This window comes from Schistocerca gregaria, chromosome 5 (genome assembly GCF_023897955.1).
Source record: "Schistocerca gregaria isolate iqSchGreg1 chromosome 5, iqSchGreg1.2, whole genome shotgun sequence".
NCBI lineage: Eukaryota > Metazoa > Arthropoda > Insecta > Orthoptera > Acrididae > Schistocerca > Schistocerca gregaria.
In genome coordinates this window covers 514,241,487-514,255,422 of record NC_064924.1, presented here as the reverse complement: position 1 = coordinate 514,255,422, position 13,936 = coordinate 514,241,487, and the positions used below count along the sequence as shown (strand labels likewise).

At 42.5% G+C, this 13,936-nt stretch overlaps 1 protein-coding gene across 1 annotated transcript in view; it reads left to right on the top strand.

Moving 5' to 3' along the window:
* The window catches only part of LOC126272047 (uncharacterized), a 76,716-nt gene that overhangs the window by 51,642 nt on the left and 11,138 nt on the right, over window positions 1-13,936 (top strand). Inside the window, exon 2 of the mRNA XM_049974562.1 lies at window positions 9,277-9,489. Within this exon, the coding sequence (XP_049830519.1) occupies window positions 9,277-9,489 (213 nt within the window). The remainder of the gene's footprint in view (window positions 1-9,276; window positions 9,490-13,936) is intronic.

Genomic DNA, 13,936 nt, shown 5'->3' with positions numbered 1-13,936 from the left:
GTGTGAGCTATGTTTACATGGAATGGACTGGGTCCTCTGGTCCAGCTGAACCGATCATTGAATGGAAATGGCTACGTTCAGATACTTGGAGACCATTCGCATTTATTCATGGACTTTATGTTCCCAAACGACGATGTCATGTCACCGGGCCACAATTTTTCGCGAATGGTTTGACATTCTGGACAATAAGAGCGACAGTCTTGGCCCCGCTATATCGCCCGACGTGAACCCCATAAAACCTTTATGAGACATAATCGAGAGGTCAGTTCGTGACAACATCCTGCACAGGCGACACTTTCGCAACTAAGGGAGGTTACTGAGGGAGCATGGCTCATAATTTCTGCAGGGGACTTCCAACGACTTGTTGAGTATATGCCACGTCAAGTTGGAAGAGGAGGTCCAACACGATTTTAGGAGGTATCCTATGACTTTCATCACCTCAGTGTAATCTGCAAATACAATACCGACCTAATAACACTCTGCTGACTTTACTTTAAGAAGAAGTTAACACAGGAATTACTTACTTTGCACAACCTGTTATTATATGGACTTAAATAAACACTTAAATATCTCTCAATGGTCCAGTTTGCTACCAATGAGTTCAAAATTTGACTTCGAAATGTACAAATGTCCCATCTTAGAGGAAAGCATGCACAGCGACCATACCTGCTCGCGGCTCTGGCCTAAATACTTTTATGCACAAAACCTGAAATTATTGAATAACAGAATATTCACCATATGCATCGCGAGATATCGCTAACTGTCTCGAAGGTCGCGACGCAAACTTGCCTTCAAAGATATGAAAGATTCGTACAAAGACGCTAATAAGAGGGGCACTCCAAAAGAAATGCACACTATTTTTTTTAAATCCATCTTTTATTCTACATGTTTGAAGGTTTTACAGTGTGTAGATATTTCCTTTAGGAACAATATTTTCATTTCTCCACATACTGTAATTTCCATCCCTCTCAGCTGCCTTACGCCATCTTGGAACCAGTGCCTGCATACCCGCACGGTAAAATTCTGGACCTACCTGTTGGAGCCACTGTTTGGCAGCGTGCACAAGGGAGTCATCATCTTCAAACTTTGTTCCACGAAGAGAGTCTTTCAGTTTCCCAAAGAGATGATAGTCACATGGAGCCATGTCAACACTGTAAGGCGGATGTTTCAGTGTTGTCCATCCGACTTTTGTGATCACTTCCATGGTTTTTTGACTGACATATGGCCGTGCATTGCACCAGCAAAACATCCTGCTTTTGCCAATGTGGTAGAACACGACTCAGTCTAGCTTGAAGTTTCTTCAGTGTCGTCACATAGGCATCAGAATTTATGGTGGTTCCCCTTGGCATGACGTCCAAAAGCAAGAGTTCTTCAGAATCGAAAAACACCATAGCCATACCTTTTCCAGCAGAAGGTGTGGTTTTGAATTTTTTTTCTTAGGTGAATCTGCATGATGCCACTCCATTGATTGCCTATTCATCTCTGGTGAAAAATGATGGAGCCATGTTTCATCACCTGCCACAATTCTTCCATGAAATTCATCTCTACCATTCTCGTACTGTGCCAAAAGTTCACTGCATACCGTTTTTCTTGTTTCTTTGTGAGCCACTGTCAACATCCTGGGAACCCACCTGGCACAAACCTTTTTTAACGTTGACACCTTCAGTATTCTGCAAACACTTCCTTCCTCTGTCCCAACGTAGCGTGATAATACGTTCACTGTGATGCGTCTGTCAGCAGTCACCAATTTGTTAACTCTCTGCACATTGTGTGGTGTGTGTGCAGTATGACGCCTGCCGCTGCAGGGACAATCCTCAATATTGCCGTGCCCGCTTTCATCATGTAACCTGCTTGCCCACCGACTAACTGTACTGCGATCGACAGCAGCATCTCCATACACCTTTTTCGACCTCTTGTGGATGTTTCCACTGTCTGATTTTCACAGCACAGGAATTTTATGACAGCACGTTGTTTCTGACAACCGTCAAGGGTATCAGCCATCTTAAAGACATGCTGTGACGGCGCCACTCACGGGAACCGGTTGAACTAAGTTTAAAAACAAGCGGGAAAGATGTATCTACACACTGTAAAACTTTCACACATGCAGAATGAAAACTGTATTTTTACATAAATAGTGTGCATTTCTTTTGGAGTAACCCTCGTAGTAATTTTGTTGCTAAGTAAAGGATTTCCGGATGTGGAGGCGTAAGTAAATCCAGAGAGATTGATTTCAAGTTACTGATTATTTAAACTCAAAACACATTTCATGACGTATGGAAGGACATGGTTATTTCTGCATGAACCTCGTGGAATTCTATGCCGCTGCAAGGTAAAGAATTTACTCAAAAAGTATTTAAGAGACCAATGCAAATATCGAGAATCGTTAAATGAATGAGGAAGTGCTCTATATAGTTACCTATGATTCGGATATGCTGTATAATAAACCGAATTCCGGCCCACGTGAAAAACACAGAGCATGTCGCATCAAATCACTCATAAAGCCTCACTTCAGACCTGAATTCTTTGCACTGAAATAATACGATAAGCTGCCCTGTGCAGAGCATTACCTCATCGGAGCTCGTAAGAAGAGAATCTAGGAAACAAAAATGTAAGAAACTCATTGCACGCCACTCTTCTCCTTAAGGAACGTGACAGCACAAAGCAGCAATTTGCTACTGCCAGTCACAGCAACGACGCGTTTCGGGAAGTGATTCCCATTGCGAAGTGCTTTTGTCGTGTACTATGCAGGGGCGCCGACTTAAAAAAAAAAAATGTTAGTTTGAGGGCCATACTGGGGGTATTGCCCCGGGAAATGTTCTAAATTTTTGATGAAAAATAGTGAGTTTTTAAGTTTTTTAGTCAGTATAGAGTCACATGATCAACATTAGAACCCTGAAAACTCGACTCTCGATAACTCGACACTCCGGGAAACTAGACAAGCCTGACACATTTTTTGGCTTAGAAAAAAGAAACAAAACATAAACACGGATGATATTTTCGTAAAAAGCTAATTTAATTTACAGTATTAAGTATGCTTGTAGACTACTACAGAGCAGTGAATAGATAGCTCTGAAAAAAATGAAATTATATTTAAATAAATGCTAAACTAGCATTAAAAGAATAAAATATAAAATATTTCTGTCGCCCAGTAATAGCACTTTAATTAATGAGTGAAATAGCTAATTTAAGCTTACTTTGAAGAAGGATCAGCGTTCATTAAATGAAAACAGCATCTCATAGATAATGCTTCAATAGAGTTAATAAAGTTAATACAGGATGCCTAATACTTACAGCCAAAAAGTATGTAAATTGCGGGTTTTAGTTGGGTCTTACACCCTAAAAATATTTAAGTATTTGAAAATAACTAATACAGTACTATAGTAATATAGCAATACAGTACAAAACTAATATTAATATTTCGAAACTGAAAATTTAACATAGGCTAATGTATGTATTCAATTCTCTATTTTATAAAGACTTTTAATATTGCTCTAAATGTCATTATTAGGGCTAGAGTGTCTTTAGAAAGGTGCAAATGTACACCGTCTGACTGGATTACTGAATATGAAGTCGTTGATGACTGGTCGGGTATCCAATTTATCCAAAACATCTCGGTGGGCATGAGGAACAGCCAAGTTATTCAGTTGATTTTGTCCCATTGTTGATCGGAGATACGACTTCTGACGGCTAAGGGTGCTAAATGACTGTTCTGCTGTTGCTGTCGTGCCGGGCGAAGTGGCCGTTGAGGTTCTAGGCGCTGCAGTCTGGAACAGCGAGACCGCTACGGTCGCAGGTTCGAATCCTGCCTCGGGCATGGATGTATGTGATGTCCTTAGGTTAGTTACATTTAACTAGTTCTAAGTTCTAGTGGACTAATGACCTCAGAAGTTGAGTCCAATAGTGCTCAGAGCCACTTGAACCATTTTTTTTTTGTTGCTGTCGTGATTGCAACTACTTGGAGAAGCTTAATGCACTTCATAACACATAACATTTCTCCAAATGCAGGCTCTTGTGTAATGTACTTTCTTACATCACTCATGTGTTTTATGACCAGTTGTTTTTTGTTAGCGATATCGGCTAACATATCCAAGTGTAAGCGCGGACTTTCAGTGTCTAGGTCATTTTTGAAAAACTCCGTTGGTTTTTCCAAATTTGTTACACCTCTGTTTACTAAAAGCAAGTACTCTGCAATGACCTTTGTGAGTCCAGTTGAAGCAAACCGCTCACTAATTCCTTTGGGGTTTTGGAAGTGTGCGGTGAGCTGGCTTCGTTGTTTTCATACTTCTTTGGTATACTTCGATTCTGAGGAAACGAAGGATCACCAACTTGTTAAGGTTTTTCTTTTTAACGCAGTTCCCCAAAGTGTTCAAAACTATCACGCCTTCCATTCAATATACAAATCAAGCCCTTATATAATTTTTCTAGATCAGCAACACTTAAATGAGAGCATTGAATTTTTTCATTAACAACCTCTACTACGTTCATTTTACGGCAAAAAGGCACGATTACTCACCCAAAATATGAAGAGCGTTCAATAAGTAATGCAACACTTTTTTGGGCCAATTTTGGCTGAAAAAATGGAACATCGTGGAATATTCCCGCTTCATCCTCTGTAGAGTTGTGAAGTTCCTAGCAGCGCTATACGTAGGCTTCAAAATGGCGTCTGTAGCGGAAGTGCGTTCCAAGAAGAGATCTGTCATTTTCTTTTGGCGGAATACCATAGCTTCGCAGATAGTAACAGGCGTTTGCAGAATGTGTACGGCAACCTGGCAGCGAACAAAGTCGTCGGGCGAGGCGTCTGTCATCATCGCACACAGGCGCGCAAGTCTGTTCGATCGCCCGCGTGCCGGCCAGTCGTACGGAGTTGTGACGCCTGCAGTGTTAGAACGTGCGGACAGTCTCATTCGATATGATCCACTTCTCACAATCAAATAGCTCGCTGCTCAAGTAGTCGTCTCTGTTGTAGTGCTGACACAGCGTGCTCCAGTCGGGGTAATCAAAGGTGTGCGCTGCTGAGTTCCTCGCCACCTATCAGCAGTTCATAAAGAGCAACGAAGAACCACATGCGCGGAACTGCTTGCGCTTTGCGAGGCTGACCGGACTACTTTTTTGTCGAACTTTGTCACAATATGAAACATAGATTCATCACTTCGAACCGGATACAAAACAGCAGTCCACGGAATGGCGCCACACCACCTCTTCTCTGAAGGAAAACTTCAAAGCCGCACCCTCTGCTGGTAAAGTCATGCCGGCGGTTTTCTGGGACTCTGAAGGGGTTATTTGATGTCCTCTCTCTCGACACAACGATCAGCTCTGAAGTGCGTTGGGCTGCCCTCAGGAAATTAAAAAAAAACGACTTCAGAGTGCTCGTCGCCATAAAAATGCAAACAAACTTGTCCTTCTCTGTGACAACGCAAGGCCTCACACAAGTATGTACACCAGAGAGGAGCTCACAAAACTTCATTGGAAAGCTCTTCCTCATCCACCCTACAGCCTGCATCTCGCACCTTCCGGCTCCCATCTGTTTGGCCCAATGAGGATGCATTCTGTGGGCAACAGTAGTTGGATGATGTGGAGGTTATTGAAGCAGGAAGACGTCGGATCCGTCGTCGATCATTAGAGTGGTACCATGCAGGCATACAGGCCATCCTAGTAAGGTGGCATAAGACCTTCACATTGAAGGAGATTTTGTTGGAAAAATATGGTTTTGTAGGCAAACGAGTGAGGAATAATATTGTGTACTAGAATCCTGAATAAAACCAACCTGCTTTCAGAAAAGAAGTGTTGCGTTATCTATTGAACGCCCCTCACATTTTTCTCCAATGGGAATAAAGATGATTATAAAACAGTTCTGAATTTGGCAGTCGTCTCAAAGAACCTGGATATCCCTCTAGGAAAACAAGACCAACCGCTCCACTACCATACTTTGTTCAAGGCCACATAGACTATGTGATCAAAAGTATCCGGACATTCCCAAAAACATACTTTTTCATGTTAGGTTCATTGTGCTGCTACCTACTAGCAGGTACTCCATATCAGCGTCCTCAGTAGTAATTAGCCGTCGTGTAAGAGCAGAATAGGGTGCTCGTCCGAACTCACGGACTTCGGACGTGGTCAGGTGATTGGGTGTCACTTCTGTCATACGTCTGCACACGAGATTTCTACACTCTTAAACATCCCTAGGTTCACTGTTTCCGATGTGATAATGAAGTGGAAACGTGAAGGGACACGTACAGCACAAAAGTGTACAGGCCGACATCGTCTGTTGACTGACAGAGACCGCCGACCATTGAAGAGGGTCGTAATGTGTAAAGGGCAGACATATATCCGAACTGCATCAGGATCCACTACAAGTACTATGACAGTTAGGCAGGAGGTGATAAAACTTGGATTTCACGGTCGAGCGGCTGCTCGGATTAGGGAGGGATGGGAAAGGAAGTCGGCCGTACCCATTCAAAGGAACCATCCCGGCATTTGCCTGGAGTGATTTAGGGAAATCATGGAAAACCTAAATCAGGATGGCCGGACGCGGGACTGAACCGTCGTCCTCCCGAATGCGAGTCCAGTGTGCTAACCACTGCGCCACCTCGCTCGGTCGTGGCACTATCACAGCACAGGCCTACATTGATGTTTTGAGCACCTACTTGTTCCCACTGTTGAAGAGCAATTTGGGGATGGCGACTACCATATCTTCCAAATCCATCAGAAACAAACGCAAAATAATTTTATTTAAAAAAGCGGATAAAGTACCACTAGAAGCCTTCCTAAAAGACAATTTCCATTCCTTCCGAACTGACTATGCGAATGTAGACGAGATGTGGCTCAAATTCAAAGATATAGTAGCAACAGCAATTGAGAGATTCATACCTCATAAATTGGTAAGAGATGGAACGGATCCCCCGTGGTACACAAAAAAGGTCCGAACGCTGTTGCAGAGGCAACGGAAAAAGCATGCGAAGTTCAGAAGAACGCGAAATCCTGAAGATGGGCTAAAATTTACAGACGCGCGAAATTTGGCACGTACTTCGATGCGAGATGCCTTTAATAGGTTCCACAACGAAACATTGTCTCGAAATTTGGTAGAAAATCCGAAGAAATTCTGGTCGTATGTAAAGTACACAAGCGGCAAGACGCAGTCAATACCTTCGCTGCGCAGTGCCGATGGTACTGTTATCGACGACTGCGCCACTAAAGCGGAGTTATTGAACGCAGTTTTCCGAAATTCCTTCACCAGGGAAGACGAATGGAATATTCCAGAATTTGAAACACGAACATCTGCTAGCATGAGTTTCTTAGAAGTAGATACCTTAGGGGTTGCGAAGCAACTCAAATCGCTTGATACGGGCAAGTCTTCAGGTCCAGATTGTATACCGATTAGGTTCCTTTCAGATTGCGCTGATACTATAGCTCCCTACTTAGCACTCATATACAACCGCTCGCTCACCGATAGATCTGTACCTACAGATTGGAAAATTGCGCAGGTCGCACCAGTGTTCAAGAAGGGTAGTAGGAGTAATCCATTTAACTACAGACCTATATCATTGACGTCGGTTTGCAGTAGGGTTTTGGAGCATATACTGTATTCAAACATTATGAATCACCTCGAAGGGAACGATCTATTGACACGTAATCAGCATGGCTTCAGAAAACATCGCTCTTGTGCAACGCAGCTAGCTCTTTATTCGCACGAAGTAATGGCCGCTATCGACAGGGGATCTCAAGTTGATTCCGTATTTCTAGATTTCCGGAAAGCTTTTGACACCGTTCCTCACAAGCGACTTCTAATCAAGCTGCGGAGCTATGGGGTATCGTCTCAGTTGTGCGACTGGATTCGTGATTTCCTGTCAGGAAGGTCGCAGTTCGTAGTAATAGACGGCAAATCATCGAGTAAAACTGAAGTGTTATCAGGTGTTCCCCAGGGAAGCGTCCTGGGACCTCTACTGTTCCTGATCTATATAAATGACCTGGGTGACAATCTGAGCAGTTCTCTTAGGTTGTTCGCAGATGATGCTGTAATTTACCGTCTAGTAAGGTCATCCGAAGACCAGTATCAGCTGCAAAGCGATTTAGAAAAGATTGCTGTATGGTGTGTCAGGTGGCAGTTGACGCTAAATAACGAAAAGTGTGAGATGATCCACATGAGTTCCAAAAGAAATCCGTTGGAATTCGATTACTCGATAAATAGTACAATTCTCAAGGCTGTCAATTCAACTAAGTACCTGGGTGTTAAAATTACAAACAACTTCAGTTGGAAGGACCACATAGATAATATTGTCGGGAAGGCGAGCCAAAGGTTGCGTTTCATTGGCAGGACACTTAGAAGATGCAACAAGTCCACTAAAGAGACAGCTTACACTACACTCGTTCGTCCTCTGTTAGAATATTGCTGCGCGGTGTGGGATCCTTACCAGGTGGGATTGACGGAGGACATCGAGAGGGTGCAAAGAAGGGCAGCTCGTTTTGTATTATCGCGTTATAGGGGAGAGAGTGTGGCAGATATGATACACGAGTTGGGATGGAAGTCATTACAGCATAGACGTTTTTCGTCGCGGCGAGACCTTTTTACGAAATTTCAGTCACCAACTTTCTCTTCCGAATGCGAAAATATTTTGTTGAGCCCAACCTACATAGGTAGGAATGATCATCAAAATAAAATAAGAGAAATCAGAGCTCGAACAGAAAGGTTTAGGTGTTCGTTTTTCCCGCTCGCTGTTCGGGAGTGGAATAGTAGAGAGATAGTATGATTGTGGTTCGATGAACCCTCTGCCAAGCACTTAAATGTGAATTGCAGAGTAGTCATGTAGATGTAGAAGACTGCATTTTCTAACACGATCGAACACCTGTTCATAATGCACGGCCTGTGGTGGAGTGGTTACACGACAATAACATCCCTGTAATGGACTGGCGTGCACAGAGTCCTGACCTGAATCCTAAGGAACACCTTTAGGATGTTTTGGAACACCGACCTACATCGATACCTCTCCTCAGTGCAGCACTCCTTGAAGAATGGACTGCCATTCCCCAAGAAACCTTCCAGCACCCGATTGAACGTATGCCTGCGAGAGTGTAAACTGTAATCGAGGCTAATGGTGGGCAAACACCTTACTGAATTCCAAAATTACCGATGGAGGCCCCACTAACTTGTAAGTCATTTTCAGCCAGGTGCCCAGATACTTTTGATCTCACAGTGTACCTGTCCGGGGGCAGCAAGGTGGCACGGGCACAGGGTGATCACCAAACACCTCAGCTCGGTTTCGCGCGTTCCTCTGTCGGCAGGCGCTGTCGGCGCCGGCGGGTCCGCTGTACGGCCTGATACAGCGGCTGGTCCGCAACAACCTGGCAGGGGCGCCCGAGAACTTCCGCACGCAGCAGTGGGACTTCGACCCCGAGGTCTCCGACCGACGCAGGACGGAGTTCGAGGCCCGCCACGGCAGGATGGGCGAGCGGCTCGTGCAGCGGTTTGGCCTCGGCGAAGACGGCTTTCCAGAGGTGCGTACCGGCCTCTGCAAACGGGGCTCATTCGTCATAATGGAGGACTCGACAACTCTTCTTACACATCGAAGGGGATCTTCCCCCGTGCCTTCATTCTCGAACGATTCTCAGGCATCTGATACATCAGACTTACACGTCAGATTCCTCCATTCTTCTCGACGATACGTGTCACTCACCTACGATATTTCGCAAATGAGGGGATTTTTTAAAAAATCTTTTCATTCCCTTCCTCTGAAAGGGAGAGAGCGGGCTACTTATTCAAACTTAAACTAACTTACGCTAAGGGCAACACACACACACCCATGTCCGAGGTAGGACTCGAACCTGCGACTCCGGGAGCCGCCCTAACCATGGCAAGACGCCGGAGACCGCACGGCTACCCTACACGGCAGAAACGACAGTAAGGAATATATATATATATATATTGAAAGGCCAATGTCAAAATACCCAGATTCGTGAACATGGGTCGACAAGAGGTTCGTGAACTTACATCACTTATTGCCCGAACCGCCCATTTCCGAGCCAAAAATATCCTTTTAGAATGGGAAGAGTTACCCCAAAATATAATACCATACGACATAAGCGAATGAAAATAAGCAGAGTAGACTAATTTTCTTGTCGAACGATCGCTTACTTCAGATACCATTCGAATAGTAAAAATGGCAGCATTAAGTTTTTGAACAATATCCTGAACGTGGGCTTTCCACGGCCGTTTACTATCTGTTTGAACACCCAGAAATTTGAACTGTTTTGTTTCACCTATCATATGCCCATTCTGTGAAATTAAAACGTCAGGTTTTGTTGAATCGTGTGTTAGAAACTGCAAAAACTGAGTCTTACTGTGATTTAGCGTTAGTTTATTTTCTACAAGCCGTGAACTTATGTCATGAACTGCACGATTTGAAACCGAGCCAGTGTTGCACACAACATCCTCTAGTACCAAGTGTCATCAACAAACAGAAATATTTTAGAGTTACCCGTAATACTAGAGGGCATATCATTTATATAAACAAGTAACAGGCCCTGAGGCACCCTCCATTTGACTGTACCCAGCTCAGACCCCACATCATAGCCATTCTCAACAGTGTGAATAATGACCTTTTGCTGTCTGTTGCTAAAGTAAGAGGTGAACCAATTGTGCGATACTCCTAGTATTCCGTAAAGGCCTAACCTATGGTGTAATATTTTGTGATCAACACAATCAGACGCCTTAGTTAAATCAAAAATCTTTCGTTCGAAACCTTTCGTTTAACCCAACCAGTATCCCATATAGAAAAGAGAATATAGCATTTTCAGTTGTTAAACAACTTCTAAAGCCGAACTGTACATTTGATAGCAAATCGTATGATATAAAATGAGCAATTGTCCTTACGTACACAGCCTTTTCAATAACTTTAGCGAACGCTAATGGCATAGAAATAGGTCTAAAATTGTCTACATTATCCCTTTCTCCCTTTCCATAAAGCGGCTTTACTACTGAGTATTTTAATCGTTCAGGAAACTGACCGTTCCTAAAGGAAAAATTACATATGTGGCTAAAAACGGAGCCATCATGTGCAGCACAGTACTTTAATATCCTGCTAGGCATTCCATCATATCCACGAGAGTCCTTATTCTTCAATGATGTAATTATTGACTCAATCTCCCCCTTGTCTGTATCACAGAGGAGTATTTCTGACATCAATCTCGAACAGACAATTGCCAAGAGAGTTATATGAGTCCCCGTAGAAACTAAATTTTTATTTAATTCACCAGCAGTGCTCAGAAAATGATTGTTAAATATTATACATACATATGATTTATCAGTAACATAAATATCTTTACTACGAACTGACTTTATATCGTCGACCTTGTGCTGCTGATCAGACAATTTCCTCGCAACAGATCATATAGTTTTAATTTTATCCTGTGAATGAGCTGTTCTATTTGAGTACCACATACTCTTTGCCTTCCTAACAACATGTTTAAGCATCTTACAGTACTGTTTGTAATGGGCTACTGTAACTTGATTGTGACTACTTCTAACATTTTGATATAATTCCCGCTTTCTTCTACATGATATCCTTATCCCCTATCATTTTACTGCTAGTAACCCGTTTAGAACGTTCTAATGGAAAGCAACTCTCAAAGAGAATGAGAGATTTGATAAGGGAGGCATTATATTTGTCCTCTATGTTATCAGCACGATAAACATTCTGCCACTCTTGTTCCTTGACGAGGTTTAAAAAAACTCTCTATTGCTCATTATACTACAGAACCCACGATGAATAAGTTTAGACCTTTATTCTCAGCCATCTGGCGGCTCGTTCTTCTGTAGATACGACGTATTTCTTCCTTTGTGATGTTTCAAATGTCAGTTGTGTGTATTTGTTCTTCAGATACAGCTTCGCGTTTCTATGTCCAATTTGATGCTGGGCATTGTTCAAATCATTCAGTTCCATTTGTACTTCCTTAAACCAGCTGTTTTTGTCTTACTGTCCCAAAAATAGTCAAAAAGTTGTTTCAGGAGTCTAGTATTCGGTGAGGTGCGAAATGTGGTCAAAAATTGAAACGTTTCTTTTTCGCATCGTATCAATAATGGATTCACTTTCTTGGTAAACTACCGAGTTGGGCAAGAGTCTCCACTGACCAGGAACTTAATATTTTTATTGGTAATCATTCGAAAGATTCATCTATCAACTTTCTGGAGTTTAGTGTTTAGTTTCACTTGCATATGTTGTCTCCGGTTCAATTACGTAGGGATAACGCCTCAGTTTAGCATTTATTGAAAGAGCTAGGTTTTTATAAATTGGACATGTAGTTCTTTGTGCTCGTTGTAGTTTTAACGTTCCACCATCTCTTGATGCTCTTTCATTGGCATTCAAGTAACAATATAACCGTGATATATGAAAACTTTGACCACCTTAATTTTTTTGAGCGTTATTGGAGTGTAATATGGTTGTGTCAGCTGAGCAGGTGAACATCATTTCAGTTTTCTCAAAAAAAAATTTCGACCCAACTATTGCTGCCAATCGTTCAGGTTCTTCTATCTGAAACTTTTGCCTTATCGATACTGCTTACTAACAACCCCAAATCATCTGGAAGAGAGTTAAGTCAAATCTTTCTTCTGATCTTAACAGTAGTTAACTGTAGTTGGACACATCTTCCATTCGCGCATGATTTTCTCCAGCACACAATTTAATAGTAATGGAGACAATCCATCACCTTGTCGGAGGCCAGTTCGAATCCCAAATCGTTCAGAGAATTCATTTCTGAACATTTTTCTAGACTTAGTATGTCGAAGAGTGATCGCAGTGAGAGTGACAAGTTTCTGGTGTAAACCAAATCCCGTAAGGACAGACAGATATTCTTGATGGATATTATCATAGGCTATTTTAAAATCGACGAAGTTGGTTACTACCTTGTTGTTCCTGACTTCGGCGTTTCATTATCCATTTAAGAGTAATAATTTGACAAGGATAGTTTCGTCCTGGGCGGAAACCTCCTTGATATTCACCTAATTCAGCGTGAAGCTGTAAATGAATTCTGAAATACTGAACCTCAGAGAAAACTGTGAAGTAGTATCCAGAGCGGATGTATTTGGATCCGATCTATCTCTTTCGTTGTGTAGTGGATTGTTTATTGCAACATTCCATTCCTCTGGCAATTTCTCAGTATTCCAGATATCAATGAGGTGTGTATGTAAATTCAGAACAGTTAGTACATTTGCGTATTTCCAGAGTTCTGCCACTAGTTGATTCGCTACCAGCGTCTTATAATTCCGGAGTTAATCACTACTTGTACTTCGTCTTGATGTGCTGGGATAACGTCTTCTAGATGCGCTTCATTTCTTGTATAAGGGTCAGAGTCCAAATAATGTTGTGGTCCCCCACTGTTTAGTAACTGTTTGAAGTATTCAGCGAAAAACACTGAATTTTCATAATTGTTATGCCCTATTGTTATGTCTTTCCGTTCATATCCATCATCATAAGAGTAGGTGGAGTATACAGGGTGTTTATAAATGAATATCGGGGTTTTAACGCTTTACAATATTTATTGTATTAAACTTACAGTTATAAATGATATGTCAAATTAAAGAGCAACTGGAACACTTTTACCGAGGACCTTATAAATGTTCAATGTGAGTACCATTAGTCTCAAGGCACATATGAAGTCTATAGCCGAATTCTTCCCCAACGTTGATAAGTGTGTCTTCAGTGATTGTAGCAACAGCTGCTTCAATCCGGTTTCTTAATTCAGACAGGTCTGCTGGTAGCGGAGGCACGTACACACGATCCCTGATGAAGCCCCAAAGGAAAAACTCACATGGCGTTAGGTTGGGTGAACGTGGAGGCCATGCAAAGCAAGCTCTGTCATTGGGCCCCTTGCGTCCTATCCAGCGCTTGGGTACAGTGAAGTTCAACCAATCACGTACTTCGCTATGGCAGTGAACATTTATAAGGTT